At 38.4% G+C, this 26,407-nt stretch overlaps 2 protein-coding genes and 2 non-coding genes across 9 annotated transcripts in view; 1 reads left to right on the top strand and 3 right to left on the bottom strand.

Annotated features, from left to right (window-relative positions):
• The first annotated feature begins 2,085 nt into the window (after positions 1-2,085).
• TRNAK-UUU (transfer RNA lysine (anticodon UUU)) lies at positions 2,086-2,158 on the top strand. Its single transcript has one exon. It is a non-coding gene; the product is annotated as a tRNA-Lys (tRNA).
• A 1,039-nt stretch (positions 2,159-3,197) lies between these two features.
• Positions 3,198-13,286, bottom strand: LOC105033189 (protein RETARDED ROOT GROWTH, mitochondrial). The gene is given in 8 exon segments (XM_010907878.4): positions 3,198-3,446; positions 3,543-3,657; positions 6,743-6,894; positions 6,976-7,124; positions 11,560-11,722; positions 12,435-12,546; positions 12,651-12,790; positions 12,792-13,286. Coding segments are annotated over 8 exon segments (1,341 nt in total). The 5' UTR covers positions 13,173-13,286; the 3' UTR covers positions 3,198-3,317.
• Positions 13,287-14,425: 1,139 nt separating this feature from the next.
• LOC114912881 (U4 spliceosomal RNA) lies at positions 14,426-14,584 on the bottom strand. Its single transcript, XR_003798859.1, has one exon. It is a non-coding gene; the product is annotated as a U4 spliceosomal RNA (small nuclear RNA).
• A 1,747-nt stretch (positions 14,585-16,331) lies between these two features.
• Positions 16,332-26,407, bottom strand: part of LOC105033191 (cyclin-C1-1) — a 45,436-nt gene continuing 35,360 nt past the window's right edge. For 3 of the 6 annotated variants that reach the window (XM_073261168.1, XM_029261246.2, XM_073261173.1), the window contains 2 exons: positions 17,593-17,637; positions 16,332-16,932 (listed from right to left, as the gene is read on the bottom strand). In XM_073261168.1, coding sequence (XP_073117269.1) covers positions 16,554-16,932; positions 17,593-17,637 — 424 coding nt within the window. In that variant the 3' untranslated portion in view covers positions 16,332-16,553. The remainder of the gene's footprint in view (positions 16,933-17,592; positions 17,638-26,407) is intronic. The other 3 variants (XM_073261170.1, XM_073261171.1, XM_073261172.1) reach the window with 2 other exon arrangements.

The following is a 26,407-nucleotide window of genomic DNA, read 5'->3' as shown; positions in this document are numbered from 1 at the left end:
CGGTGTCCTCGGCCGCTTCCCCTTCCTTGCCCGCTCCAGCTGGGAAGGAGAGGGATGCCGAGACCGGTGAGGGTCACGCCGTGGCCGCCTTGCTCCTTCTCGATGGGAGTGCTGAGGCGGCTGCTCTTGAGGAGGAGGCGAGAGCTGACGCAGGCGTCGGCAGCTGCTTCTGGACGGCATAGGGTGCGTCGCCGGTTGTTCCACCGGCGGTTGCGGCAACTGAATCGGTTGCTGTTGGAGGCTTTTGACTGTGTCCGTCAGAACGGTCATTTGCCGCACGATCGCCGCGATTTGCACCTCCGTAGTTGCCACTGGATGCGGAGAGCTGGGCTCCGCCATGGAAGGTGGAGGAGGGGCCTCTTGCCGGCGGGTAGAGTGCCTCACTGATCCGGTAGCCCTCGATCGCTGAGCTCTGATTCTTGTCATTTCGAAAGGATGTTTCGAGTGCTGTGGAGGTCGTGATCCCCCCTTCCTGGCGCGCCAAACCTATTGCGGCCAATCCCCTCGTCGCCTGGTCGCTGGGAGCGAGCGCCCGTAAAAGAAGTCCGCACTGACCGAAGGTGACTCCGGCGGGGACCCTTCGACAGTCAAGTCAGAGAGGAGACTAGGCAACAGTAGAAAAGAATCAAGGAGCTCAGCAATGAGAGAGAGAGAGAGCTAGAGAGGGGGGAGTTCAGGGGTTTCGAAAGAACCCCCTCCAGCGATGTTGCCTTCTCCGTTTTATAGTAGAGCGCGGCATGCCTTCTCCGTTTTAAATCGCTGGAGGCTGTCAGAGTCGCCGTGGGCTGTCAAATCACTGCGGGTTGTTAGAACGAACCCATGTCCTCGGCAGGACAATGTCCCAGGGTGGCTATGCCGCATGCCTTTGTCAGGACGGCGACCCTCAGTAGTCGTACGGCGTTTGAGGAAGCCGACCGATCATACGTCGGTATTTGGTTGTGGGATGTCGGGTGATGACCCGGAGGCACCGTCGGCTGGTCAGGTGTCTTGCTTAAGTCGGACGTCGGCTGCCACCCCCGGCAGTGAGTCGGTAATATGGGTTTGGCCGCTCGATCGGTCGGAAACAGCATGGGTCGGTTCGGCCGACACTCCTTCAGTCAGACAATGTCGGCAGCTACTATCGGCAGTCGTCGATCAGTGCGGTCGGTAAAGTCGGACGTCGGTCGGAGTCATCCATCGGTCATCGGTCAGACCGGTCCGAAGGTAAGTCGGCGTATGGGGGTCAATCGGTATATCCCAACAATTATAATACAAGTTAAATTCTTCAAAAAAAAAAAAGGACAAATAAAACAACCTTATCTTTAGTATTTAGATTTGAAGTCCTCATCAAATAAGGCTCCTATAGAACTCCCTTGGCCCTTGAAGACATGAAAACCGGAAGTGCTCTAGCCTTTTTGGATTTGTGATGAATGTTTATTTGAGAATACCATCTAGGTCAAATACAAAGTCGCAAAATATGGTTCAAATGGAAATTACTGCAAAATTCAAATCTAAAAAAGCATACTTTTGAGAGAAAATATGAACTTTCCAATTATGGTTTTGTGTAAAATTTTTTTCTACTATCTTGAAAATATTCTAAATTGGTTTTTGTCAATTCAAATTACAAGGCTCGGTATGATTTGATCGATTGAAAGTCTATGAAGTGGGAAGTACAGAATAGCAAAATCAAAAGAAGATTGGGAGAGGAAAAAAAGGCAAATGATAAAGATGTACTACAAATGAGTTTCATTTATATCATACTTTTTTTGGTATGATAATTTTTTCTTATATAATTAAAAATAATTTCGATAAATTTATTTCGAAAGCATACTTTTTAAGATCAACAAAACACCGGGTCCGAATTAGATGATGGTTGGATTGCACCCAACAAATAGCACATCCACCAATTGGGATAGCCTAACTGAGGTCCCATGTTCCACGTGCACCGTGCTTGTTCCGTGGTGGGTGCTTACTTGTTAAGGGGAGAGGTGGGGATATCTTGTCTCGTCCCGTCCTAAAAACATCTTGTATGTAATAGGTTGGAAGGTAAACCACTTCGTTGCCATGTCTAGTCTCAAAATAAATATTCCTAGACCGAAGAACCACGCCGTCTTAGCTCAGCCGGTAGAGCGCATGGCTTTTAACCATGTGGTCGTGGGTTCGATTCCCACAGACGGCGCATAAAATTTTATTTTTTTATATTTTATAGGTCGGAGATATAAACATGGTGCTGCACCTTGAGTTGTTTGAATTTTTCAATAAAACTTAATGACCTTTTGGGATGTGAAAAAATTGTATATATGAATATTTTATAATGAAATAATCTTTATTTAAATAAATAAGCACAAGATAATTTATTTTAATTTTCTTTTTAAATTTAATATTGATATAAAAATGGTTTTCCAGACATTTTGAAATTTTCAATTTCTCATTAAATATTAATGGCCACGAAATTGCATCCCATAAAAATTTTATGATGACATGAAATGGACTGCACCATTCAACACTCAACTTGGATGTTTGGCTGCTAAGCAAAAGAGTAACAAGCACACCACTGGGCCAAGCTCCAATTCATGACCTTATATAGAAACTCAAATCATGAGAAATTATGTACCATCTAAAATCTTGTCGATTCACAGAGAGACAGATGTAATACAACCATACAAGCTTCAAAATCATGTTAAATTAAGGTGTACATGACGAAATCACTGTACGAGAGATAATGATTTAAGAGGTCTCCTTAAAACAAGTGCGCAGCGGATGAAGCTTCAAGGTAAGCAACAACTCATCATATGATTGGCAGTAGGAGAACCCCATTACCTTTGAATAATTGTATCAGGGAGATAATGATATCACCGATTTTGCCAGTATAAAGGTCCCAGCTTAGCTGATTTAGTTTTATCATCTCACTCCCAATTAGATGCAGGCATGAAATAAGCATGGTAGCATTTCGTTCTACGATCAAGATTTTTGCACAATCATCACAACAACATTTTTTTATTGCTATAAAATTTAAAATTATCGATTTTCTACCATATGAATGTGTTTAAACCACAATGGCACAGCTGGTAAACAATGTGTTTTAACGGTGCCAAAATGAGTTACAAAGAGACGGCATTACTGTACAAAGTGGCAGAACGAGTGCAGTCCCAATAGCCGGCATTTGTATGGATGATGCACATTTAGATCTTATCTCACCACTTTACAAGAGCAAGAAAGAAACAAGATAAAACCCCTTCCAAATAAAGACAGTCAGGAAATATTAAACCAAAGAACACAAAAAAAAAATCTAGATTTTAACCTCCATTTGACTGTTGTGGTTATCAGAGGGCTTCTTGTCATAATGATTCACGAACAATATTGTAGACAGAAATGAGGATCTCCACACTAATCAATATAATGATTAGCCATTCTAAAAAGTCAGATTTCCTATTTTGAAGAATTTCCTGGAGGAAGCGAATATTATGCTGCAAAATACAAAACCTAAATATCAGGAAAACTAGATAAACACGACCAGTTTTTTTACCTTCGGAACCAAATAATCTGCTGAAAGAAATTTTCACCTCAACAAACTTTAATTTGAAATCCAGGTTTCCAAATCTCTGTGTAAGCTCATACTCATCCCGAAGATATTCCCATATTTGGGCATAATTTGCATTCTTCCAAGCAATATCGGACCTAGTGCAGGAAAATGGAGTCATAAAGCATGAATCTGCTATAATTCTAGCTACGGCCTTATAGTTCTGGTATGCTTTCAATAGATAAATGTGACAGATGCTTATAGGACAAAGTGCCATCAAACAATTTGAATAGAGAACAAATCCAATAAGATGACGATAGAAGGATTTTAAAAAACTGAGTCCTTTAAACATGCCTACAGATATCTAGACATAGACGACTTTCAATCAGCCTGCCAAGATGAAAAGTCCATTAAGCTTTTTTTCAAGAAAAACAAAATGAAAAAAATCAAATAGATCAATTTCTACACTCAGTGGAAATGTATGTCTGGGATTGTACCAGCATCTGTCATCTTAGTAAGATATACAAAGTAAAAGCATAAGATGGCTTTTTGAGTGTAGAAAATAACATAGTTTACCTTTTCAGTGTTCATAACTTTTGATCCTACCATAAAACCTGAAGAATTACATCTACAGAAGTATGTAATTTACTCAACTATAAGCATAACCTTTGATCTAGGATCATGTCATTTCCAACATGGAATCACTGGGATGGTTGATAAGAACTGTTGGATTATGGCTATGTTTCTTTTCCTCCTTCCAATTTTCAATGTAGTTTAAATTCAATGTTGGTGTATAAATATATTAAATTTAATGAACTATTTCTTTGTATGAGACAATTATGTTCTCTCTAAAGTTAAAAATTGCAATTTTAGCATTTATAGAAGTTGAAGAGTTAAAATATATTTGTCAAGATGGATGTGCACAAAACTTGAGGATAGAGTGAAGAACAAGTGCATTAGAAGAAGGGAAGGTGTTGCGGGGCTAAAAATAAGTCGAGGGGAAAGTGAAAAACTAAATGAGATTGAATGAGCATATGCAACTGATACTCGAGAGACCCAGCTACTGACAGGTGCTTCAACTCATATTGAAGGGGCTAGAGAAAGGGAGAAAAGGCTGAAATAACAATAAATAGAAGCAGTGAGAAGGTTTCCCCAAAAGCTTGTAATAATACTATAATACCTCCAGTGGCCTTTCAAAGGGATGGCAGGTAATAAGGATTTATAAAAGCAAGGATACATAACCTAGACAAGGGTTATGGACATAGCATGGTCACTGGAACATCTTAAAAGCATGTGGACATGCATAAATACAAAAGAATAGTGGGTTGGGTACTTATCCTCCATTTATATGTTATGAATTATTTCTTTACTTTTATTAGCTTCTTTTTCTTTATATTGGTTCCAAGATTTGATGCTTCATTTAGAGATAGGGATTACAAGATTACAAAAGTGAGACAGTCAGCAGCAAAAGAAGGAATCAGCTGAGCAGATAGTAATCCAGTTTATAGACATTCATTCATCTTATTACAGGTCAGATAGTCAACAGTAACAGTGCACATTCACATACAAGTATGGTGGATTCAGGTTCTGTAGGTCATTTAAACTACAAAATTATAAATATCAAAAATCAGTCTGCAGAGACCATATTATATAAGTGCCTTCAAATTGAAACAGGTCATATACTCAACATTTAAGATGCAGAAAAGCACACATAAATCCTTTCTTCCTTGCCCCACCCCAAGCCAGCACACACCGCCCTCCTTTCCTGCTCTCCCATTCCCGTTTATAATAGGTTTAGAACCTTAAGCCTCCAATTAACAAGGCAAATAGACAGCATTCAGAAAAAGACATGGGAACAGCCTGGAGACACCACTAAAACAATCTCCTACCAGAATTCCAACTTCAATTAAAACAATCATAGAATACTCTAGAATACATGTAAATTTGTAAACCGAAAAATGTAAGATCAACACCATCATCATTGTTCTAATGAGTTAGAAAACTGCTGACATTTTTCTCATTTATGATTATGTGATAGCAGAAGTTCAATACATTCTATTTTAGGTGATTACACAGATCACTAAGGTTACACCTTGTTGCTTTGAAATAGATATAAAGCTCCTAGTTTCATAAGAGGTCCCATTATAAGAAATTGCATCTGGTAAATATCATAATGCCTATATCTGTCTCAGTATGAGAAAAAGAATTCCAACATCATCTTTAGGGAGTTAGAAAGGAAGTTGTCAGGGTGCTTGACCATATTAAGCCCAAGGATGAAAGTACCACATGCCACACCATGTCAATTACAGTCAGCTCAGCACATGTCATACCATGCTAGATATGCCCACTCATGTTCTAGGACTAGAGAAAAATATTTTAAGCCCATGGTAGCACAAACAGATATAGATTGGCACAGGGAAATATGAATGGTATGTGGGTAATTATACACCATGCATATCTTGCTGCTGCAGTACAGGTCATGCAGCATAAGATGCTTTGATCCATCATCAAGCCATGGTTAATCATTTGATCAGGGGATAAAAATTAATAGCATGATGGACCATGTCCGATCATTCTTAAGGATGTTCGAGAAAATTTTGGTTGGACCAAGTTTGTAGTACTAAATCTCACTTCTCAGATGCTCAATCCAAAAAATTCAACTCCAGCATCACACAATCTTGTAAGCAACCTGAAAGAATATACCCAGGTCCAGACGAGAATGAAGCAATTTCCAACATGATTCAACCATTACATGTAAAATTCTGGAGTTGGATTACACAAAAATAATGCATCAGAAAGTCTATGGTGGTTCAATATTATTCTATGATTCGGCAATGTCATGCAAAATCATTTTAAAGCGAGAGATCAAACGAGTTAAAAAGAAAAAAAAATCTGTACAAAATTTTCAATACAATCCCAGGTCCCATAGCAGTACCACATTGGTATGGTGTCAATATGATGGTACGGGCATAGGTTCGGCATACTCAGACTCGGTATGCCCCCTGTATCAAGACTCAACAAGCTCCCCATACTGAGTCTTAGTTCAATACCAGTATAGTACAGTACACGCAATATAGGGCAGCACATAATAATATAGTGAACCATGATGAGAACTAAATATGTAATAGCAATAAGGCTGGAACACGGGTTTGACCACTGTCACCTTTGAAATATGCAAGAAAATCTAAAGCTTCACCTTTTGCCAAAATCAACATAACTAAATCAAAAATATTGGAAAATTACCTCTCAAAAAGCCCGAGTTTTAGAATAACATCTGCCAAATTAGAGTTTGCCTTCCCAACCAATTGAAAAAGTTTTTTCCTCTTCATGGTAAAGGTACCGGTTTTCTCCATACCACGGTTGATATCTGTAAACTCTGCTACCATTCCATCAACCTAAACAATGAAAATAGCAATTACAATTTTTTCCTTTAATGCTTAAATATTTTACAATATCAAGAAAAGCTTGCAACATACTTGCCGGATATAGTACTCCAAAGCAATACTTTGGCCAAGAACACTTCCAATGGTGCGAATACCATCTATACTCAAATTCTTAAGCATTATGTAGTCAAGCCCACCTTGCATCCATGCATCCAAAGTTGGTTTTTCCACTACCGCATAATCTAGAGTTTCAAGAATTCAAACCATGAAATTGAGGAAAAGTATAGCACTTCTGCCAATTTTAATGAAATGTCAGAAAAAGGAAAAAAGACAGATTAAGATACCTAGATGATGAGGCATTATTTTCTGATGCAATGTATTAGATACATTAAATCATATATAGCAGTCACTATTCAACATGGTAAAGCATTATGCTTAGCTGAATTTTAGGCCAGCAAGTACTTTACTAAAATATGTGACTTTAGCAACCCTTCCATTGACGATGCTGTTATGCTTAATAAACTTTAAGATGATGAAATTATCACTTGACCCGTGAATTAACATCAAGAGTTTGTTTTCAAGCAATGAATTGATCTTTCAAAAAACTGGAAAAGATGCCACTGGGATAAGATTAGAAACAAAGTAATCAAAGCTCACTGCAGAAATATATACCATCAGAAAGCAACCATTTCTGCACTAAAACCAAGAGGTCTAGAAACCCAAAGAAAGAAAAGGAGAGGTGTGATCATCCAAATTTATCAGCTATTTAGCTTTCTTCCATGAATACATTTGCAATCACGTGTTTCCTAGTTGTACAACATATTGAGCCAACACTATCCTCCATATGGTCTGTAAGACTGTTGGCTTTCTAGGCTATGAGTTTTCCCTTCTTAGTTTTCTTTTGAGTCTCTTATATTTGATTGGAAGTTTGGAACATGCTTGGAATATGATGATCGCTCATGGGCATGAGTTGATCAAAATTACTACAAAATAAATCTCCAATCATCATACTCAGGCTTCACCATGCAATAATTTCATTGCAAACGTCTCCATCTAAATTTTCCAATACTATACACTTTCATGGGGGATTACCGGATGTGTTGCCCATCAATTTTTTAGCAAAACTTCACTGATATGTATTCCTGCTAACTTGCATGTTAATTATTCAGATATGACCTGACTAGTTTCAAATCCTTGTCCTTCAAAGTATTTCTATGTACTTCCAAAAGCATTCCCTGGTATATCACCAACATTAATGTAAATCATCACATTCTTTTAAGATAATCAACCAACTAATATTATGATGATTGACAAGGTAAGGAGACAGTTGCAACTAGCACTAGTGTCATCATTAGCTCTTGTGCATATAATAATGCACACTTATATGCCGATTCATCCAGAGAACCTCCAAAGCATCATTCACCTCTTAGGTTCTCAAAAACCACTGTCAATGACCTTATTTCATTGAGGCATGGAAATTTTATGCCTTTAAGCAAATACTATGAACAACTGGTACCCTATACATAGGATTGCATGCTCATGGGTTGTACATATAGAATAATTATACTGACATTTATGTAATTAAAATGCATGAATGGGCTTAAAGAATGAAGTGAATAATATGATAGTACAATAGAAAAATATTTATTGCATTGTAAATGCACCGGCAGGTTAAGCTACGCAATTGATCTACCAAATAAAGAGCATAAGATAACTAGATAGCATCAATGTTATTAGGCTGCTTATAGTAGCATTGAAGCAGCCACAAGGTTGAATCCAAATGATGAGATGAACCAGTGATCAGGGATAAGCATTTGCAAGTGAGAGGTCGCAACATTTTAACTTGTATTGAAGCCAAGGTCCATTGTACCGGAACCGGTTAGCCAACAACATGATTCAGTATATCTCCGTACGGCCATGCCGTTCCGTATTGTGCCCAAACCAACATAGTAGAGAGGACGGAGAGAGAAAGAACAAGAGGAAGAGAGAGAAAGAGAGAGAGGAGGGGAGGGAAGGAGAAAGAGAGGGAGAGAAGATCTTTAGAGGCCTGTAGCACCTGATGGAGGGCTGGAGTGTCGGCTCAACCCTCCTCCTGATCAAAATAGAGGCTTTAGCTTTTATCTCGATTTTCTATTTTGAAGATTTCGGGTCACTTAACTATTTCATTTTTTTTATTTTGAAGCATTTTGGGTGAAGTCGGCAAGGGCCAAAGCCCTTGTTTCGATTAGGAGGAGATCGGAGCTCCTTCTCCAGCCCTCCATCATGCTCAGCAGACCTCCAACGGCCTCGGTGACCCTCCTACAGCCATCGGCTCTCCTTCCCTCCCCCCTCTCACTCGCTCTCTTCCTCTCTTTCCTTCTCCCTCTCCCCCTTCTTTGCCAGTTTCTAGTTTCAATTGCTGGAACTGTCCCAATCTGCTACCGACACGGCTCAATATACCTCAAACCGTGCGGTTCGAAATGGTTCCACAATCCTTGATTGAAGCATTTGCTACGATCCACCAATGCATTGGGAGTCTAACATAAATAAGATTCAAAAGTGGTAGTGAAGGTGACCATGTTATATTATTGCCTTAAGCAATAGTGCAAGCATCTAGGTGAAACTATAAATCAACAAAGTTCAGAATGTAGAATAATAAACCAGTGGGACAGGCTATCTCAGTAAATTAATAAGGGGGGAAAAAATGGACTGGCCATTGTTAATAGATGACAATGTAATTCTTCAGTTGAGCAATTTGGAAAATGAAGAACTAATTTTTGATGAGGATGATGAAGTTGGTAATCAAGTGGATCTTTAAGCAAAGAAGGAACACTTGGGACACACAATGCATGAGAAGCTGATAAACAGAAAGTTGTCATCTCAAGGTTATGTGGATCTCAAAGTAATAAAGAAAGAAGTTACCGAGGTTAATCAAATAATAGTGCATCTAGATTGAAAGAATGACCACTACACATTTTGATGTAACAGTTTGACCTACTACTTCCTTCCTGACCTATGAAGTGCAAAGTGCAAGTCCATGCATGTGCAACTAAGTGGCAGATTACCAAGTGCTCACAGGATAGCAATGCCAACTCCATGGAAAAGAAGCAAAATGTATGAAACACACAGAGAGAGAATCCAAAGTTACAATCAGAAAGCTTAACGAACAATGCCACCAGCGGAATTCAAGGAAGCATGATGGATGGCGAAACATAGCAGCCCAACAAATGGTAGACCTTAAGAGTTGCAGGCTAAAATCTAAACTTGAGAATCAGGTAATGGACAAACTAGCGAAACAGTGAATTTAGATGTTTAACTGGGGAAGGGATACAAAATACAAACACCGCATTCATAAGACACAGAACAACAAGAAACATACATAAGAATATTTTTTTTAACCAAAGCTGCCTCCAATGATGAAAAATTGAACTTTTTGAGAACAGAGATGATGGCAAAAGTAAAAGAAAAAAACATGGATCATGGCACTTGATGTGGAATCTATCAGCATTCTCAAAGTTAACAAAGGGTAAAATGAAACAAGGTCAGTAAACAATTAGTAATTTGAATTTGTAAAGTATCCATACATCATTTAAGACTTAGTACTGTAGGTGAAAACATGGATCTCAAAAACTGGAAAAGTTGTAGCAATCAAAACAGGGGCCGCTGCTTTAAAGAGAAGGTGTGATCAAAGACAGCATCAAGCACTTGATGAGACTGGAATAATTAAAAGAGATATGAAGACTACACTTTGGCGTGATGCAACAACTAAGGCACAACAGAATCCTAGAAAAATCTTCTGTAGGGTGATCAGGATCTTGAAAAGAGAAAATTAAGGCCTTGTCAGGGTAATTAATGCAAAACCAACTGAGTTTGGTGGCACAGAGACATTTATAATAGAATGATGTAAATGCTTCAAATGGGAAAAGGAAAATCCAGAAAACATTACTAACTTAAAAAATGAAAGAACCTTATTTTGATTACAAATATGTGATGGTCAAATCATGAGAGGAGATGAGGAATGGTATCCTGAAAATGAAACTTGCATCACAATCCAATAATTGAATCTGACAATTTCCACTTCACCATGACAGAAGTTTGACCACCTTCTCCCTCATCAATATCAATGCTTGCAAAGTTTCAAAATTAAGAAGCTTTAAAAATGGTCTTTATTATTAGAATGTCAGGTTATAACTTGCTTAGAGATTGTGCACAGAAATGAAATAGTATCACCTTTGGTTTTCTTTAAAATATATATAGCAGTTCCATTTTTCTCATTTTTACCATGACTCATTTGACGGCTATGAGGATCTAATTGCTATTTCCATTCCTCAACCTACATAAACATTGCATCTACAGTATGATATCATTGCTCTATATTCCTTGAGCTCCTGTCATTTACAAAATTTATCCTTTAACTGGAATAAATAGGATTTTATGGACCAATAAAAAATTGAACATGTCTTACACTGAATCTTTTCCATATTGAGGCATATCCAAGTGGAGAAGCATATATGCAATCTGTTCAAAATTCTCATCGAGAAAGTACCTATTCATGAGTTCATTTTTATATCCTTTCAAATTTTTTAGCTTTGGATTCTTCTAGAAAAATTTTTAAGCAGTTGAATATAGAGGATTGATAACGAAAGTTGATCTAGTAAAATGTAAGCAAAGAGGTTTAAGCAATCTTGGTGTGCTTACCATCCTTTCTCATCTCTGGCAGCAACCCTGATGCATGTTTCTCAACAATCTTTAGATACCCATCAGCTTCGTGGTCAGAAACATTAAACAAAACAACTGAACCATACTGAAAAACAACCATATAGTGGCAATTACTTTCATTTCCAAAACCAGCTTCCAGAACCTGAAATCAGGAACATATTAGCTAACGTCGCATAGTCTTAATTTGTATGCAATCAGCAGGCATATCATAGGGCTTCCCCAACCTAATATGCATCATACTATGATTGTATTTCTATTAGGTTCTCAAAAACCATCAGTATGAAGGCATATAACAGCATAAAATAGTATACACAACAGATAAAATGGTTGCTTTTAACAACATAAGATAGTATCAAGTTTGTGACAAAGATCACAAGAAAAGTTCATTAAAAAAAATATCAATCTGACAAAAGAATTGTTGTAGATTTAAGACAAATTGTAACAACAACTATTATTGCTCTTGGAAGTCCGCCAGCAAATACTACAACAACCTTCTTGACGCAGGCAAATTGAGGTACACTTTGCAATGATAAAGATTCCCATCATAATCAAACAACAATGAAGTCCAACAGGCTTATTGCAAGCATCAAATATGCAATTGAGTAAAAAATTGTCAATGGGATTCTAACAATCAATGGAGTTCACATGGGAGTCTAACAAGCAAGTACATATGGAGCCAAACAAAGCAATATTCAATTCAAGCAACGGAAGCTCCAGAATACGATACATCATATCACAAAATCTTCTTCTTAACTGCAAAAATCTCTGTTTTATAACATCAAATCAGAGAAAAATAATCCCAAACAGAATAAAAGCTATCAAGTAAAGAACAAGAAAAGAAGCAGAGAACCTACTTGAGGATCGCCCTTAACGTCGTAGTACCGGAGCACGACATAGTTGGCGGCACGAGAATTTGGGGGGATGACATTGAAAGCATTCTGAGACTGCAAGCTTCTCAAATCAATACTGCAATCACAACATTAAAGAATCAAAAACAAATTTCGTATGGAAAAGAAAAAAAGGATAAATAAAGTGAAAATTAGCACAACAGGAAGAGAAAAGAAAGGGACCTGGTGCAGAGGAAGTAGGCCTTAACGGGAATGAAGCGGCTCTGCTTCTCCTGCTGGACCTCGAGGAGGTGGTCCTGGTAGCCGCCATCGTCGTCGTCGTCGTCGGAGCAGGACGCCGCCGACGGCGACCGACGACGAGAGATGCTCCTGCGGCAGCTGATGGTGGTCCTCGCGCCATTCGAGCTCCTGGCCGGATGAGGCGGAGGAGAAGGCCTTTGGGGAGGGGTGGGCGGAGGCGAGGAGGAGGAAGGGGCGGTGCGGTGGCGGCCAGCGGAAGAGGAGGGCAGAGAGGAAGGAGATGGGGCGGGCGGCGGCGGAGGAGGAGAGAGGAGGGGCGGAGACTAGGGTTTGAAAGGAGCGGCGGGGGAGGGTTTTGGCGAGAGGATGAGAATAGGAATAGGAATAGGAACAGAAATAGGAATAGGAATTGGAGGAGGAAAGCATGGAATGGAGATGTTTATCTAAGGATAAAGAAAAAGATGAAGGGGAAGAAGACAGGCAGCGAATTCTCCAGAAAGACATCGCGTAGCGGTAATAGCAGTAGAATGAGGTCGCATTGGACGCGCAGGAGGAAAGAAGCGGAGTGGAAGGGGGTTGGGGCAGGACTTGCGCCCCAAGGTGTGAGAGAGATAGAGGAGAGAGTTGTCGTTTTATGCGGGTCAAGTATTGGTAGTATGGGATTAGATGGATGGACTGATGTCCGAACGAGAGAAAGGACTTGCATAGTATTTGCTCATATATTCCTGTCGCTAAATATTTTTTTAGAAAATTTAAATTCTTCAAAAATAATTATACGGTCTAAAAATAATAATATTTTCACTGAAAATAAAATAAAAAAATAATGCTACTGCTTTGCCTTATTATTATTTTATTATCCATTATTTACCATTTATTAAGTTATTATATAATAATTATTTTATTAATAAAAAATTAAAATTTTTATTCTTATTGTTATACATGATATATTTGTCAATAATTATTTTAATAAAAATTAATCATAATATTATAAAATATTATTTTGACTTTCATGATTTTTCATATATAATATTTAATGTCTACCAAGTTTGACATCAATCCTTCTTATCTAGTAAAGTAAAAAATAAATTTAATATTTTTAACATATATAACGAAAAATTAAAGATATTCTATTACATATTTTTTTAAATTATTTTTTATCTAAAATTATAATTTAAAAAAAAATATTTAAAATTATCTATTTACTTTAAAAATATAAAAGATAAATTAATAAAGCTACTAGTTATTGATGTTTGGATGCAATCATATTTTTTTTATTAAAAAAAATTAAAAATCTAGCAAATTAGTATCTTACTTAGATATCCTGTTGAGGTTATTTTGATTTTCTCTTTATATCAAGATTAGCTAGCAGATGAATACTCCAATCCTTTATCTCTTTCAAGCAAAAGAAATGCTAAATAGATAAACCATCAAAAATATATGTTTCTTAATAGTTATTCAACTATTAAGAATGCCGTTTGACAGATTATTTTTCGCATTCTCCATTTATGCTCTGTCCTTTTTTTTTTTTTTCTTTTTGTTCACAATTAGTCACAGAAGTCTACATTTCCAACTAATTGAAATTTTCTTATGATTGAAATGTAGAATTTATTGATCTCCTTTTCTTATCTTAAAAAAGAATGCCGTTATTCAAAGAAAATTTATGTTTTCGATTCGTGCGTGGAGACAACACCCATCCCAGTGCTATTAATACCTCTAACCTGGTTTCACCCACTTCAAAATTTTAATTTGGTTTGTAGGGCTTTAACCCTGGGTTAGAGGGAGCCCTTCCAGAAATTCTCAACGGCAACCGGGCCAAACCCGGGCCGAAGAGGGGGTTTGGAAATAGTTTTCAACCAGCAATTGACGCGCCTCGGTTATAACCTCACTAGCTGCGTCATTGCCCCAAGCGCAAAGATAATTAACCCACCCAACGCTTCTCATTTTATAGCCCAACTGGATCCCTACCTCCTCTGCTCGCTCCCGATGTGGGACTATTTATTGCTCCTTATCCACAGCCTCTCACGCACCGCTCCTGAGCGGGCTGCGCTAAAAGTACCCAAAGGCCCAGATTCTTGTATTTGAGCCCATGTTTGGTTATGAATAAAATGGATTATTTGTCTTCTTATTTCTCCTTACCCAGAACTGGTCCATGCAGAGGGTCCGAATGGCTTCAAATTGGTCGATCAGGTTGATTAGGCATCATTTTGTGCTTGGATATGGAGCATCCAATTGGATTGATCATCTAAGTCTGGCATGAAACGAGCCTAGCTGAAATTAGGCACCGGTCTACCCATACAAATTGGATCAAACCAATCCAATAACATTTCAAGTTAAATTAGGTTGAGTTCGGTATCGGATGAGGCTCAGTTTGAGTTCCACCTGCTAGCTTTTGTTCTTAAGTCCGATTTTATCTATTTATTCATTCCTTTTTCATGGAAATATTGTAGCATACGCATGCAAGCAGCCAACAAAAGCAGCATATACATTCATCCAATGTAGTTGTGAGTTTTTGCCCAAGTATAATGTTGCTTTTCCTTTTTCGTTTTTAGATTTACTTTGTATTCAGTACAAAGTCAAATTTAGGACCAGAGCACAAGATGATATCCAAATTTCAATCCGTATCCGGTAGGTCTTCATTAGATTTTATGATTGAATATTGGATCACATGGGCCTGTTACACATATACCTGCTCGTCTTCTACATGAGGGACTGTATCTTATATTTAGTATAGATAACAATGTATGCAGAGGCTATAACATAGCATTGTTCTCACCCTGCTTTATTTCTTACTTTGGACACACATCATAAGGTTAAACTCCCATGAAATCTATTGTGGAAGATTTTTGGAAGATTTTCGACCGCGTACGAAGATGGTTGGAGCAAACTAGAGGCTACCAAAACGGCATCCTGCAAAATAAATCCTGACCAAAATTGACTTCGATGGAGATCCTCCGATAGTCAGTCAGAAATCTAATGTGCATGTCCACAATACTTTGTGCTCTCCTGGATTTCCTCTCTTTTCTCTGTTACATCAGATTCCTAACTTGATCGTCAGAAATCTCCATCAAGCCAATTTCAATCAAATTTTTTTACAATATGCCACTCTGTTGGTCTCCGATTTGCTTCAGCCATCTTCATATGCGGTCGAAAATCTTCCGTAACAAAATCTATCCTTGCAACTTGCCCATGAGTTCAAATCTTCAGTGAGTTTTATTTTCCAAAGATACGGCACCAATGTTACTTTCTGGGACATCGATCCTGTCTTAGATAATCCAGAACTCTAAGTACTGTTTATTATTATAGATAAAAGGTCCAGCCTAATTTAATATATTACTTTCTTGTAAGATGGCTTTGTTCAATTCGATGTTTATACATTAATGAATCAAAATGTAATACCTTACTAAAATCAAAACAAATATGGAAATCAAATTATATAAATCGATAAGAATGATATTTCTCATCCTAAACCCAGCAAAAGTAATTTATTGCAAGAAGCAAAACTGGAAATTATGAACCTAAACCTGAACTAGATAATCAGGTAATTATGAATAATTAGCATCTATCAGTGTTTCCTCACACAATGCACCAACTCTAATCTAACTATGTCATTTATATTTGGAAAACGTACAAATTTATGCACATGGGGTATTAGCACTTAGAAACTAACCGTAATCTCTAAATACCATTAAGTAGGAAACTGAAATTCTTACAAGAAGAATTAATCATCAACATTTAATTCAACAAACAAGCCTACATATTCCCATTAACTGGAACAATTGAGAAGAATGAATAATTCCAATTGCGATGGATCAAATTTTAAACATCCAGCTAATAAGTAGACCTTCACTAGCAGCTGTAGCATTTAATTGAACATGTTGGCCTCGTTCAAGCCTTTGTCACCAACTTGGCCAGAGCTGGATTTATCCTCTCCTCTGGGATACCTTTCTGAGGATCACCTCCTGCAAGGTTGAAGTAGTCATAGAAGTCCAATATTTCAATGGCTATGTTCTTGACCTGCAAATCCCCACGCAGGTACAATAGTTTCAAATTCAGGAAGTAACCAGACTCATACAGAAATATCAAGCATTCAGATAAGTGTTCTAAGATAAGGCTTACAACATTCATGTCGACACGAAGCTCCTCAAACCATGCGGTTGTCTCCTTTTCTTTGAGCACAACAGCTATGTATATGCAGGCTAGGGCAATCATATATGGAGGGTATATAAGAATAAGATCCATCTTATATGTGTCATTTACAAGGCCCCTGCATGTAATGGGTATCAATCAGCACAGAATTGACTCCCCTTGATTATCTAAACAGCATGATCACATGATTTAACTACAGTCTAGTAAAATAATAATTATGGAATACCTTGGGCCCCAAATTTCATTTCAAGCTTCAAACCTTTTTGCTCTCCTAACTCCCAGTAAATATGCTGGACATTAGCATAAATTTACCCGGCATGTAGTTTTCAAGTACTTCTGATGTATAGCATTTCCAAGAGGAGTTTCTTTTTTTTTTTTCCCCAGAAATGAACATATTATTATCTGAGCAATAGACCTGAGTTTAGTAGGTTCTTGCTTATATTCAACGAATCAATATATTGACAAGGCATGCCCCTTTCTCTATTGTTTCCAAGGTTTACTGCCTGATTCTCCTAGTAGCTAGTAAACAACTTAACAAAGGTTGAACTAAGAAGCAGACCTAATGTTACCCTCTTATTCCATCTTACAATATAACTGCAGTACAAAGAAACACTCACCAGGAAAGAATCACCTAAATCCCATTATCATGATATATTACTCTGCTACATGTTTGGCAAATTAAGACTGGGAAACAGATCCATAAACATAAGGAAAACCTTCAGGACATATCAGAAACTACATCAAATTCCTTCAAAACGAAATAAGATTAAATGCTTACCAAGCGACCTGTGTCAAATCTCCCATGCCCGCATCCTGCAATAACCTGATAAAAGAGATATTTTTAGTCAGTCTCCACATTTACTTTTTTGAAGTGGAATAGTTGTACTAGTATGGTTGTCACAGAAAAATACTATTTTCGCACCACCATTTTAGGAAGATAAATTTTACGATGTTACAGAATTTACATATTTTTAATTATCAAGGACCGACCAATTATTGGTTGGACCTGGTCCACAGTGGACCATAGATTATTTGATCCTTATTCCTCCATTTTCCCTCCTTAACACACGTCTTATCATGCATTTAATACCTTTCCTCTCTTTAACAACACGCATTATTGTGTATTTAATCCCGTTTCCTCGTCCTAAGTACCAAATTATCTATGGTCCACTTTGGACCAGGTCCAACCAATAATTTCTCATCAAAGACCTAAAGATCTAATTAAGGTTTACATAATTGTAATATCCTTGAAAATAGGCCCCTGTCGAAACTGTTATTTCTGTTATAACAGAAATAAAGGCTGTTATTTGCCTATTTCACCTCAAGATGGTTTATTTGAAATAAATATGTTGGCCCAAGCCTGTTATTATCTGTTGTAACAGAAATAATGAATAGTAATAAAAAATTGAATCTTATTTTCTTCAATCACTATTCATTGAATAAAAATATTATTTTAGTTGGCATGAAGCTTTTGGCCGCATCCTGCATACTTCCCAATGAAAATCAGCAATGATAATTTCAGAATAAAAATCTGCATCATTGATCAAGATCTACACTATCTAAATTGGATAGAAATCAAATATCATTTACTTTCGGCATCCCTTGCCTATGCATGAAGTTGGCATGAAATGAGTGGTAGCAAAACAGACAGCAGCCAAAACCACATTGTAGATCATATTTTTTTAGATGATCTTGATCTGGACATCTTAAAACATACTAAGGCCAAATCTGGTGGATCTGGATGTTTCTAGAATATAAATCAAAAAAGCTGCTAAAATATCTTTTCTATTCACTGCTCAGTTCACCAGTCATATTTGGCGGTTCAAGATTGGCATAATACATGAGAGGTAGATGAGTGTTAGGTGGTTCAGGATTCCTTGAGCACATCATTAGGGCTTGATTGCGAGCAGTGACCTTTAGCATTTTCTAGATAATTTAAGCACAGTATCATGCAATTAGAGTTAATATTGTATCATTCTGCATACATTTGTCTTGTGGGTAAAAGACCTCAAAAAAATACATATTCCAGTCAATCAGGAAAATGTAGAGTAATATCAATGACGTGGATTTTTCATTTTGATATTGATTTTCATTTGGAAGCATTCCAGGCTAAATGCTCTCAAAAAATTCGAGCTTTAACATAAATACACATATATAATCTTTGGAATGTGGAATGCAAGAGGGAGGAACACAATTAATTTTTCCACTTGAAGCAAGCTCTTTTTTCATGGATTATGAACCCACAAAAATTATTGGTGAAATATAAAATATAATAAGGAAAGACAGAGAGTTCGACAGGCACATGTTTGACATAGAAGGGAAATCATATAGATCTCTCTCTCTCTCTCCCCCCACCCCCCCTCGAGAGCTCGAGTCTTGGCTTGCTAAGCTTGCTAAAGGAAAAGGAAAAAAAAAGGAAACCCTAGTTCAAAGAGCATTAAGAGTACACAAAAGAGGCATGCTTAAACCGATGGGAGGTGCAAATCCAAAGCCATCCTAGTGATCACAGCCTTGATTTCTCTCCCAAGCAAGCCATTCTCGCATTCATGGCCTCCCTCTCTCGCTCTCTCTTTTCCCTGTAGCACCTTCAACCCCCTTCTCTGATACACACACATACACCCATAAGGGTAACAGTGGCTCTCTTCTTTCTCATCACTTCCATGGCCTTCTCCAATTCAGGGGCATATTAATTCTTTGTGTGCGCAAGTGTGTGTGTGTGAGAGAGAGAGAGAGAGTGCACTGTTCAAAGCCAATATATGCGAAAAGCCCTAAAGGGTAAGTGCACAAATCAGACAAGCCCTCTGCCCACCTTCAAGCCATTGGATTCAATGTAATGACTATTGTGTTATTTAACTTATAAATAATCTTGACTTTGAAATTAAATCTATGACAGACTCCATAGCTCTTGGCTAAGAATGCTTATTAATAAATAAATAATAGAAAATATTAAAACGGTCATATATAAATATTGTACATATAATTTTTCGGATATCAAGCTATACCAAACTAAAACCAAGCAAGATGAACCAAGCTCAAGCTCAGCTTGTTTAATTTTGGAGCTCAAAAATCCAGCTCGATCTCAGTTCATTCACCAAATGAGCGAACCGAGCCCAAGCTAAATTTTGAGCTAAACAAGAGCTAGCTCGCGAATAGCTCATATGTTTTGGTAGCCCTAAAAACTAATACTTATTCAACACTCATCGGATATGCATTTGATACTTAAGTATTCTAAAAGGCTGCCTAGTGCACGAGGCTACTGCCATTGTGGGGTCAGGTCTAGAGACGGTCAAATATATGCAGCTTTACCCCACATCCAAAGAGGTTGTTTCCATGTTTTGAATATGTAAAATGGATAAAGCAATCTTACCATTGTGCCAAGGCTCACCCTCTCTAAAAGAATTCCACCGTAGAGCTCAAACCTAGGGGTGCAAATGAGTCGAGCCGCTCGCGAACTATTTGAGCTCGACTCGGTTATTATCAACCTCGAATAGCTCGAATGGTTTTTCGAATCGAGCTCGAGTAGCAAGATACTCGATTCAAAAGCTCACAAGCCTACTCGAATATATTTATATATATAATATTATTATTTTTATTTATAATATATATATTATTAGTAGACTAAGGCTCGATTAGTTCGAGCTCGAGTATGGCTCGATTGACATTCGAGTAGAGTCGAGTCGATTTTGAGTTTTGTCTACTTTTCATCAAGCCAAACTCGAGCTTAGGATATTACAGCTTAGTGATCTCGAGCCAAGTTTTGAATCCGAGTATTTTGAGTCGAGTCAAACTCAAGCTTCCAACTTACTCTACTCAGTTTGGCTCCATTGCACCCCTACTAGAACCATAATCATAGGTTAAGAGCTTTGTGCTCTACTTCAATTGAACTAGATGGACTTGTTAAGTATTCTACTTTTCAAAATTAAGGGAAGTGCTTTGGATACACTCAAATGCTTCCCTAATGCCTTCAAGAACGAGGGAGAAAGCTCTTTCTTTTTTCTTTCTTTTTTTAATGAATGCCAACCCTTTAATGATGAATGGTAATTTTTGAAATTCTGTGTTCATACCATAGTTTGGACCAGGGATTGGGACCAGGGATTTGAATGGCAATTAAATCAGGCTTTCTGGAAGTTAACACATCATACAACACAAACTATGTTAGTTGAGCACCCACTGTGCTTTATGATTTTTACACACACACACACACATATACATATATATCTCAAAGATATACATATATTCACTATCATACTGTATCCATATCATACCCCAGCTTTCCAAGATATCCTGCATGACCATGCTTCATCGTCCTTGACTGATGTTACAACAGTTCTGAAGGAAAAACCCCTTTTTTCTTATAGGATCTTCCAGATTTCATCAAATCTGGACAGAATAATTTTAAAAAAATTTATCCTATATTTATTTCAGATCTAAATCTCTAATCTAATTTTATTATCTGATATTAATTCTAAAATAAATCTAAAAACATGAGGAAACATGAAATACCTCAAGGATAATCTGATTACCCTGTAGATGATCGCAGCAAGCCTGAGGTTCTGATTTAGCCACGCAATCGCCTGGCCTCTACCAGTATCCACTCGGACAGGATCTGGATCATCTTCTCCTCGCGAATCTCTGCTCCAAAAATCAGAACTAAATCTGATTAAGAAGATCTTCAAAAGTCTTCCTGAATTGGAGCAGCAGCCTGTCGAAGAAGTCCTGCAGCCTTCCTGTTAAGGCGTCACCACGCCTTGATCCTTCACCAGATGGACGCCCAACCTTTTGGACGTGAAGAGGGGAGAGAGAGCACCAGGGAGGACGTGGAGAAGAGGAGGGGTGGCTGCTTTTGCTGGGTAGGGAGCAAAATCTCTAAACCCTAGGCGCAGACAGGGTTTATATAGACCCTGCTGCGCTGCGCAGTGCCACATCATTCGACCAATCAAAAATTTCAATAAATCCAGAAAAATTCTGATTGGTGGAGTGATGTCATCTGATCATATCAGATAAGAACCCCACCCTCTCTCCTATGTTGGTGCCATCTTTGGATAAGCACAAGGGAGGTGGCACCCAAGAGTCCATGTTGATCAAGACTCTCCATGCTTGTCCACTTGGGGCGCCCGCTTAATCCAATTGGCTCACGCCATAATCTGATTATGGCGCCCAATTTAATGTGGATTTGGCATGTGGACACTCCACAAAAATTCTCCAATGAGCTCTACCAAGTAGCCTTCAGTTTAAGATCCATATGTCAACATTTGACAGATGTTCTAAAATGAAAATAGCAGGTGACAGGAATTAGCATGTGTTGTCTTAAATTCATCTCATGAATTAAGACAAGCTTTTCTGAGCTGGACAAGCTTCATTTAGACTGAGAGAAACCTTCTCAAAATTCTCTGGATGAGTCAAATCACATTTGACTCAATCGAGATAAAAAGATTAACGAGGAGAAAGTTACGCTCAATCGTGTGCTAGCACGATTTCTTGAACCTAATTGGATCTAATCCAAATCAATCGAACTGGGCTAGCTTGATTGATGACATCCAGATCCTAACACTTGTTTGTGTAACCCAGTTAGGTTCATTTCCGTATCGTAATGAGACATGTCGTGATCTCATCATCGACATCATCGAAACTCCTTTCGATAGACCAGAACTCTTTTGATTCAGACAATTTAGAATGATCGATCATCAATATCATTCTAATTGCTCTCAAAATCCACCAGTGACACCTAGCAGTATATGTGACAACCCATCAGAAATGAAAACGAACCTCTCAATGCAACTATCTGTGTGATTGATTCCTCTATCATGAGTTCCGACTGAATTAGAATTAAGGTGAACTCGTCAAACCCAACATCAGTCATACGAGTTAATCGATCGATCCGAATCCGATGTGAAATCCTAATGGAAAACTCTTTTCCATTATTTCACTCTGCCATGGCCATGGGCTTAAGGACTCGATCTTTCAATCATCATAGACTACTCTCATCTACCGAGGTTGATAGATCCCATCTTGGTGCGATCTAGTTCCTACAATGAATATGCTACAGCCAACATACACCTCAGGGTTCCGAATGGCTAGGAGACCAAGTTATGGTGTCGTCAAACTATAACACACTCAAGTGAACTGTCGATGCACCTCAGGTCAAAGAACTAGACACAGTTGTAGCATCGAGCTAGTCATCGACGAGAAGGTAGATTTCTTATGACTGCTCGAGGTGGTCACGCTCAGTACTCTCGTTTTAACGAATATCTGTACTCTCGCTCCGGTGTCTCCACACCATAGACTCAAGACACATCTACCCTAAGGAAGCGATCGTACACCAACCTTCCAGATCGATCACCATCCTCGTGATGATCCTATGATCAGGAGCTGTTTATGAATGAGTTATGTAAATTCATGCCTTAAATTTTTAACTCTTGAAAATATGAATTAACATTCTACTAACTCAAAGGATGTATCACAGACACAATGTGATAGTAGAATAATCCTTTTATTTATTTATAGTCAAAATTATAAATTTGGCCTTACATTTGTACAAGAATGTGTCAGCCAATCTGACATCTAGGACACACATCTAACAAACTCCCACTTGACCTAATGCCAATTGACTACATATCTAAGTCCCATCTTCTCAAGGTGGGCTTCGATCTTCTGCTGGCCTAATAGTTTTGTCAGTGGGTCTGCCACATTGTCTGTGGAGTCGACTCTCTTAACCTCGACATAATCCTTTTCAAGATAATCACGGATCAGATGGAATCACCGCTCGATATGCTTGGACTTCTGGTGAGATCTTGGCTCCTTAGCTAAAGCTATGATGCCATTATTGTCGCAGTAAAGAGAGATGGCATCCGATGACATCACTCCAAGCTCTGCGGCAAACTTCTTATACCAGAATGCCTCTTCGCATCTTCCGATGCAGCAATATACTCTGCCTCCATGATGGAATCAGCAATCACCGTCTGCTTGGAACTCTTCCACTAACTGCACCACCATTGCAAATGAACAGACTTCCAGATGTCGATTTTCGATCATCTATATCAAACATAAAGTCTGAGTCTGTAAATCCCTGAACCTGGAGTTCTCCATTCCAAAGACTAGAAACATATCCTTAGTCCTTCTCAAGTACTTAAGGATACATTTCACAGAAGTCCAGTGCTCTTCGTCTAGATTCGACTGATATCTGCTTGTGACACTCACAGCATGGGCTATATCAGGTCGTGTACATAGCATGGCATACATGAGGCTCCCTATTGCGGAAGCATAAGGGATCTTGCTCATGCGTTCAATCTCCTCAGGTGTGCTAGGGTACATCTTCTTGGAGAGATGAATGCCATGTCTAAAAGATACTAAATCTCTTTTGGAGTTTTTCGTGCTAAACCTTTTTAGCACCTCCTCTATGTACATCTTCTGTGAAAGTTCCAGCATCCATTTGGTCTATCTCTATAGACCTTAATACCAGTATAAAGGATGCCTCTCCTAGATCTTTCATAGAGAACTCCTTAGACAACCATATTTTGACTGAGGTCAACATAGAAATATCATTCCCAATTAGGAGGATGTCATCTACGTACAGTACGAGGAAGACAACTGTGCTCCCACTGACCTTCTTTAATACACATGGTTCCTCCTCGTTCTTGATGAAACCAAACATTTTAATCACATCATTGAAACGAGTATTCCAGTTCGAGATGCTTGCTTAAGCCCATAAATAGACCTTTGCAGCTTGCAGACCTTGTAATCATCATCACTGGATGTGAAACCAAGCAGCTGTTCCATATAGATATCTTCCTCAAGATGTCCATTTAAGAATGCCGTTTTCACGTCCATCTGCCATATTTCATAATCGAAATAGACTGCAACAGCAAGCAATGTGCGGATGAATTTTAACATGGCTGCGGACGAGAAGATATCCTGATAGTCAATACCTTCGCGTTGACTATAACCTTTCGCTATGAGCCTAGCCTTGAATGTCTCTACATTCCCATCTGCACCTATCTTTCTCTTGAAGATCCATTTACACCCAATAAGTACAATACCTTCAGGTGGATCTACCAAGATCCAGATTTGGTTTGAGTGCATCGAGTCAATTTCTGATCTCATTGCCTCTAACCATTTCTTGGAGTCGATATCTGATATCGCCTCGTCATAGGTCTTGGGATCATCACCATGACCCCCATTTCCCGTGAGGAACATTTTCTCTATATCCTCTTGTATGGTACCTAAGTACCTTTTAGGAGGACGGAAAACCCTAGTCGATTTACGAGGTGGAAGAGGTTGTGTTAGGACTGGTTCTGATTGATTTGGTTCCTCAAGTTCTTTAGCTCGTTGCTCTTGAGAGACATTCTCCTTGAGCTTAATTATTCTTCCGATGCCACCATCTTGAATAAACTGTTTTTCAAGAAAAATAACATTTCGACTCACAATCACATTATGATTTTCCGGAATATAGAAATAGTATCCTAATGACTCTTTAGGATATCCTATAAATCGAGCTCTAAAAGATCTGAACTCTAACTTGTCCGCTTGTTGTTTTTTGATATGAGTCGGACAACCCCAAATTTTGAGATGATTCAGACTTGGCTTCTTACCATGCCATATCTCATATGGTGTGATAGGAACAGTTTTAGATGGAACCTTATTCAATACATATATTGCTGTCATGAGACAATGTCCCCAAAGAAACTCAGGGAGGTCCGTGAAGCTCATCATGGAACAGACCATATCTAATAGGGTCCGGTTTCTCCGTTCTGAAACCCCGTTGAGTTGTGGCGTTCCAGGTGAAGTCCATTGAGAGACTATGCCATTGTCCTTAAGATAGTCTAGAAACTCCCGACCAAGGTATTCACCTCCTCGATCTGATCGAAGAACCTTAATGGGCCTTCCTGTTTGTTTTTCTACTTCATGTCTGAATTCTTTGAACCTTTCAAAGGCTTCAGACTTGTGTTTCATTAGAAACACATACCCGTACCTAGACATATCATCGGTAAAGGTAATGAAGTAGATATAGTTGCCTCTAGCCAACACATCAAATGGGCCGCACACATCCGTATGTACTAGAGCAAGTAGGTCTGTGGCCCTTTCCCCATGTCCTACAAAAGGGAGTTTGGTCATTTTGCCTTGAAGGCATGATTCACAAACTGGATATGACTCGAAAGTCAACAGACTCAACAGTCCGGATTTCTCCAATTTGTTAACCCTGTCTTCCGCTATATGACCTAGCCTTAGGTGCCACAGATACCTATCATTTAGACTCTAGGCCTTTTTAATTCCTATGGCATTCACATTTTGCTCGATATGAAATACAGATACATCAATATGTAGCTGATAGAGACCATTAATAAGAAAACCATTTGCAACTTTATTATTTTCATAAAATATGTTACAATGATCCTTATGAAAACTAATCACATAGCCTTCTTGTGCTAAACATGAAACAGAAATCAAATTTCTGCTTGCTGCAGGCACATAATAACAATCTCTAAGAACTAAATCTAATCCTAACAGTAATCGCAGAGGGTAGGTTCCCACGGCCACAGCAGCAACTCTTGCTCCGTTTCCAACACGTAGGATCATATCCCCATCCCTCAGCCTTC

This window comes from Elaeis guineensis, chromosome 7 (genome assembly GCF_000442705.2).
Source record: "Elaeis guineensis isolate ETL-2024a chromosome 7, EG11, whole genome shotgun sequence".
Lineage (NCBI taxonomy): Eukaryota > Viridiplantae > Streptophyta > Magnoliopsida > Arecales > Arecaceae > Elaeis > Elaeis guineensis.
This window is presented reverse-complemented; position numbering and strand designations above follow the sequence as displayed.